This window comes from Cyprinodon tularosa, unplaced genomic scaffold, assembly GCF_016077235.1.
Source record: "Cyprinodon tularosa strain WSP-4 unplaced genomic scaffold, ASM1607723v1 ctg353, whole genome shotgun sequence".
Classification (NCBI taxonomy): domain Eukaryota; kingdom Metazoa; phylum Chordata; class Actinopteri; order Cyprinodontiformes; family Cyprinodontidae; genus Cyprinodon; species Cyprinodon tularosa.
Window position 1 is genome coordinate 516,141 of NW_024039067.1, and position 6,054 is coordinate 522,194.

General features: G+C 36.0%; 1 protein-coding gene across 1 annotated transcript; it reads left to right on the forward strand.

Moving 5' to 3' along the window:
• Positions 1-230: 230 nt before the first annotated feature.
• On the forward strand, positions 231-5,799 carry polr2eb (RNA polymerase II, I and III subunit E, b). The gene is made up of 8 exons (XM_038295366.1): positions 231-419; positions 782-956; positions 3,566-3,681; positions 3,788-3,868; positions 3,947-4,005; positions 4,102-4,180; positions 4,967-5,039; positions 5,669-5,799. The coding sequence occupies exons 1-7, from the start codon at positions 363-365 to the stop codon at positions 5,030-5,032; spliced, it is 633 nt and encodes a 210-aa protein (XP_038151294.1). The 5' UTR covers positions 231-362; the 3' UTR covers positions 5,033-5,039; positions 5,669-5,799.
• Positions 5,800-6,054: the final 255 nt, after the last annotated feature.

Here is a 6,054-nt window from a genome sequence, read left to right on the forward strand (position 1 = left end):
GAAATACGACTGTATATATACGACTGTAGATTTTTTGATTTACAGTTAATTTATTTCTCTGTGATTCTTTTTAAATAAAATAAATATTAACGTATTTACGTAAACATAAACTTTAACGTTTCCTTAGTAAAAAAAACTTAAGAGATATAGCTTCCTGTTGGGGATTTAAACATGAGCTTGCCACTCACAGTATGGCGGCTTTATTAACCTATTATTCCGCTGCTGCCTTGTGACGCCATCAGCCTGCGCTGGTGAAGGAAAGCGTGCGTCGCGCTGTCGAAAAGAAGGAGCAACATTGATATATCTATTAAAAAACTGAAAAGTTTGTGTTTATTTTGCTATATTTGGTTATTTGAGACAACATGGATGATGAGGAGGAAACTTACAGGCTGTGGAAGATCCGTAAAACCATCATGCAGGTTCGTTAGATCTGAAAGTTATCTTCCTTAGCATGTTAGCTTGTTTCTATGCAGAGCTCCACTCCGTGGTTTGGAAACCATAACATTTGACTGAGTTAGATGCGTCTATTTTTTATATTTTGAATCATTTTAGTTTATTAGAGTAGCAGCCTAACGATGAAACACACCGTTAATGAAAAGTTTTCTACAAAAACTGTATATTTAATTTCAATATGAGACAAACATTGTCCCTGCAATGTGCCAGCACTGTTATTATTTTCATAGCCATTATAAGTCAGAGATAAAACCAAAGTCTAGTTGTTAGACTGGAGCAGCCCAATTATTAATGGTATTAATCCAGTTATTAATGATTCCCTCCACAGCTGTGCCATGATCGAGGCTATCTGGTGACACAAGACGAGTTGGATCAGACCCTGGATGAGTTCAAGAGTCAGTTTGGAGACAAACCCAGCGAAGGCCGTCCCAGACGCACTGACCTTACTGTCCTAGTGGCACATAATGATGATCCCACAGACCAGATGTTTGTTTTCTTTCCTGGTGAGACTTTCCTCTAGGATTCAGTCTTTAAATAGCTGTGTTTAAAGGTTATTTTTATTCTTTTTCTCTTAATCTGAGTCTGTTTTTTCTAAATGATCATGCTTGATGCTAGAACTAGTAGAAGAATTTTTTGGATGATTTTTGGTTCCTAGCGGCAGCATAAAGAAAATTTATTCCCCTCACTAGAGATAAATATACTGTAACCCTTAAGGTAAAATTATTTCAGAATAAGATAATAATTTGCAGAAGGATAAAGATATATTGCTTATATATTAGAATCACATTAAAACAACAAAGTATTAGGGCCAGGCTAGAGATGATGATTATTATTGTTAGTTATAATACGAGAATAAAATCATAACATTATAAAAATAATGTTATAACATTATAAAATTCCTAGTTTGTGAACTCCTTCACTAACAATGGCAATAAACCTGATTCTGATTAAAGTCGTTATGTAACAATAAAGTCTCAACATTAGGAGAATAAATATTACACAAATAAAACCGTAGCATTACAAGAATAAAGTCGTAAATCTACAAGAATAAATTCATAAAATTAAGAGAATTAAGTCATATTTTATGTCAACTCTTGCAAGAAGCACTTTCTTCCCTAAAATGAGGAATGTCGAGCATCTTGTGAAGTTATACTTTGGCATCAGTTTGAAAAATAAGGAAATACGAAGTTTTTAGCGCAGCAGCATAAAATTATTTTCAGTATCAGAAGTTTGAAATTATTGTGCAAATGAAGCTTCTTTCTGAAACGTGTTGAGTTATGACTTCATTCTCATTATTTTCAGCTTTATTCTCGTGATTTTATGACTTGAATTTCGTAATATTACAATTATGTTCTTGTAAAAGGACTTTATTCTGATTATGTTGCGACTTTACTCTCGTAATATTACGACTTTATTCTCATAATTTTATGACTTTATTCTTGTATTTAAAAGTAAACATAAATCTCTAACCTGGCCCTTATATTTCATTAGACATTAAACATTTTTTATTTGCTATTTGTTGGGGAATCCATTTGCAATCTAAAAGACGATGCTACGAAATATGGAAAGAAACTTTTATTCCCATTCTTGTTGCTTAGCATAGATGTATTTACAAACATATTTTAATTTAGTATCTTTCGATAAATGATTAATGATGGTAACAACAGAACAAAACCAGCCAAACCACTGAAACATGTTTGTGCAGTGCTTTATGTTTTCCATGTCACTATCCTCAATCGGACTGGTGTTTTGCTTTGATTACTATAGATTTAAAAAGTCCAACTCACACATGTATATTACTACAAAAGGGAAAAGTGAGCCAAAGTAGGAGACACACTGAGAAGAAGGACCCCCAAAGTTTAATTTTAAGTCCCCAATGGTGTTTCATGTTAAAATTATATATTATTACAGGTTATAGTTTAGTAATGATTAAAAATGTATTCTATGTTCATGAAAAAATGATTTGGCATTTTTTTTTCTTAATTTTCTGAGCCTCCTTCATTTGCCCCGTCAGACAAATGAACAGCAATGAGATTCAAGAGGAAAACTACAAACCGGTATCTTCCAGATGAAACTTGTTTAAAGCGGGTTTTTTTTCACAGTGTCCTGTCTGGCAGTGTGACAATAAGAATAATTGTCTTGATGCCAAAAAGAGCCCAACAGATTTTACTTTCACAAGTGGAGCAGTATGGCAATTGCCATATCCCTCCACTTGTTTCATGCATATAAATTGCTTTATTATATTTATGCAGGGATTTTTACAGTTTATATGGACACTGCAATGTAAATAGAACAGAAAAACAGAAGAAGAAAAGGAAAAAAAAGAGAAAAGATGAAAGAAAGAGGAGATAGAAAGGAGGCAATGACAAAACATTTACAGTCTGCTTCATCACCTGTAACGAGATGCAAAAAGAACAGCACAACCGAGAGACATGGTACGAGATATACCATGAAGCAACACCTTGAAACTATCGCTGAAGTAATATTATTTAGTCTGACAGGACTCTGTTACCTTAAAGCGTATTTTTAAAAAATAGACAAAAAAACCCAACTCAATAAATTGAAGTAAAGTTCTATCCTTTAAGGATGTGTAGAGTCATATGTTGTCTTCAACAGATCGGGAAAAAAAATCTTAAAAAGCCCGATGCATGAGATGAGATAGGTCCTTTAGTCGACTAAGTTACTGTTTGCAAGTTTTTTCTAACAGATGTGTGAAAAAACACCCTTCTGTTATGTGTCTAAAGGACCAGTCTGTTATGCTTAAAATAGTGTCCTCTTTTACTGAGAGATCAAACACCTTTTTGATTTAAATAATCATAGGTTTACCATAGATAGGCTGTATTCTACAGAAAATACTTGGCTTTAAAAAAGCCCTAAAATGAGGAAAAATGTAAAAGGTCTATGAGAAAGATTATGTACCTTTATTAGAAATAAGTCACAGAGCGGTATTATTGCTTTATTTGAGTCAAGTTTGTTTGATCTGATGGGTGGAAATAAAAGTGAATGAAGTCATCATTGGTGAACTGTAAAGGGCCTTGAGATGAGATGTTTAATGAGTTGGTGCTATAGAATTAAACTGAACTGAACTGAATTGAAATCTCCTCCCCTCCAGAGGAACCAAAGGTGGGGATTAAAACGATCAAAATGTACTGCCAGAGGATGCAGGAAGAGAACATCACTAGAGCCATTATTGTTGTTCAAATGGGCATGACGCCGTCAGCCAAGCAGGTAAACGCATTTACATGCTTTGGATCCGCTTTGCATGTTGAAAAAATGTTTGGAAACGTAACAGTCCTGGAAGTTTTCTAAACATTGCAATTGAAACGTGTTACAGTCTCTGGTGGACATGGCACCCAAGTACATACTGGAGCAGTTTCTGCAGCAGGAGCTGCTTATAAACATCACTGAACACGAGGTGAACACCAATCAGTTTGTTTTACCATGCACCAAATAATAATCCACTGTTTCAGTTCTGCATCTACTTGATTTTCAGCTTGTTCCTGAACACATCGTCATGACAAAAGAGGAAGTGACCGAACTTCTGGCAAGATAGTATCCTTTTTGTTTCTGCAGCAAAGCTCAGAGATGTTTCTTGTATCAAGCTTCTTTTACGACCATGCTTTTATTTTCTTAACATGTTTACTTCAGTAAATTAAAGGAGAGCCAGTTACCAAGGATACAGGCTGGAGACCCTGTGGCTCGCTACTTTGGATTAAAGAGAGGACAGGTAAATCGGACTGATAATTCATTGGCCTGATGTAATAAATATGAGCCTGAGAGAAATATTGACATTCTAAACGGGTCAAACGTCTTTAGCCTCTCAAAACCCAGCTGCTCGCCGGCTACCCGTTTTAAAGCATTTACTAATAACTGGGAATGCATGAAAATTCCACTGGTAAAATATTTACCAATATAGACATGTTAGACATCGTTGGAAAGCTTAGATTCCCTAAAATGCAACCACCTAGTTCATTTTATGGAAATAGCGAACACCAAAGCATAATTAACAGATATAGCAGCATGTCAAAATATACCAAGACAAAGAACCACAACAAGCAGGCATGTCTTTATTACTGCTGTTCAAAAAAGACTGATTTTCGAGCATAAAAAAACAACTTTGAGTCATGTTTGAACTGATGCAGATTGGGTGTTATACTCACCCACACATCTTCATGTATATATTCAGAAACTAGAAGGTGTTAGATTTCAAATAACGTATCACACGTGTAATTTGGACTTACAGTTCCTCAGTTATTTGCTTTTTTTCATTTGGGTATGCAAAATAGGCGATTTTGGATTTCCCAAAAAGAAAAATTTGTTTTTATAGATGCAGCTCAGATTAAAACAAAACCAAACCCACAGACACGCATCATTGCTGCACTTTAAAGGGAACCCTTTGTCCAAACTAACTCTGCCAGTTCCTTTTACTGCTGTCTAATTTGAATACTTGGATCTCTCACCATTACTGCTGTAAGGCTGTGAAAACCATTTCAGATGTTTTTTTTCTTTCCAGGTTGTTAAAATCATCAGACCCAGTGAAACAGCAGGAAGGTACATCACCTACAGGCTGGTTCAGTGACGGAAAGGTACGTTAGCTTTTAAATAGTGTTGCGCCGGTGCCATTTTTTTGGCCGCGATACCCGGCTGTGCAGTATCCGCCCATACCGATATCATCTGTTTGAAATTGATGTGTATATGAAAAACTGCATTCTACCTGGATGTAAAATAATTGCCATCATGGCAATGTTTGATCAGGTTTGAGGTATTGAAACTGCCTGGTTTTACTCTACCTCTCTTTCATGCAAACCGTGCATTTAGCCAACGTACTCGCCGGCGTTTCTGTGACTAAATACTTCCTCACCACAAACATTTTCTAATCCTGGTTGGTTTTCCCACCGCATGAAAAAGCTGCCCAGTCATTGGTTAAGAGCAGCTATTGGCCCGCTCTCATTGGTCTGGAGCTCATAGCGAAAGTTAACACTGAGTGTCGGGAGAGAGAAGGCTCTTCGTTCAAGTGAAATACAAACATCAGAATGGTGTCGTTGCCCTATTACTTGGTTCTCGCCGATGCCAATATTTTAGTGCTGGATCGGGGTCCCGCCTGATACTGGTATCAGTGCAACACTACTTTTAAATAAACCTGTACTTATATATATAAAATTTGTCTGAAACTCTTGCAGAATCTAAATGGATTTTTTTCTGTTTTCTGTCCTAGATCACCTGACTCGACTTTCAGAGACCATGAAGTCCATTTTTTACTTGTGTGGAAAATCTTTGCTTTTTAACTTCAAGATTCCATTATTTACTGTTTTTCTTTTTGTAAAATAAAGTCAAAATTTAACCTGATCTACTTTATTTTATTTAAAAAGCTGCCTAAAGCACAATTCATTCAGCTGTGAAGGATGTAAGAGCTTACCTTCTTTTTCCTTTTGAAGGGCATGCTGCTGCTGCTGCTGCGGCTGCATGAAGCTTCTAATGCTCTATTTTTACGTTGCGTTTTGCATGCTGGTACTTCCTCTACACTCATCACCATAGCAACATCATAGTGGCAGAAATCTACACTCTTCCTGCTCTTTATTCCACTTTTGGACAATAACGCAC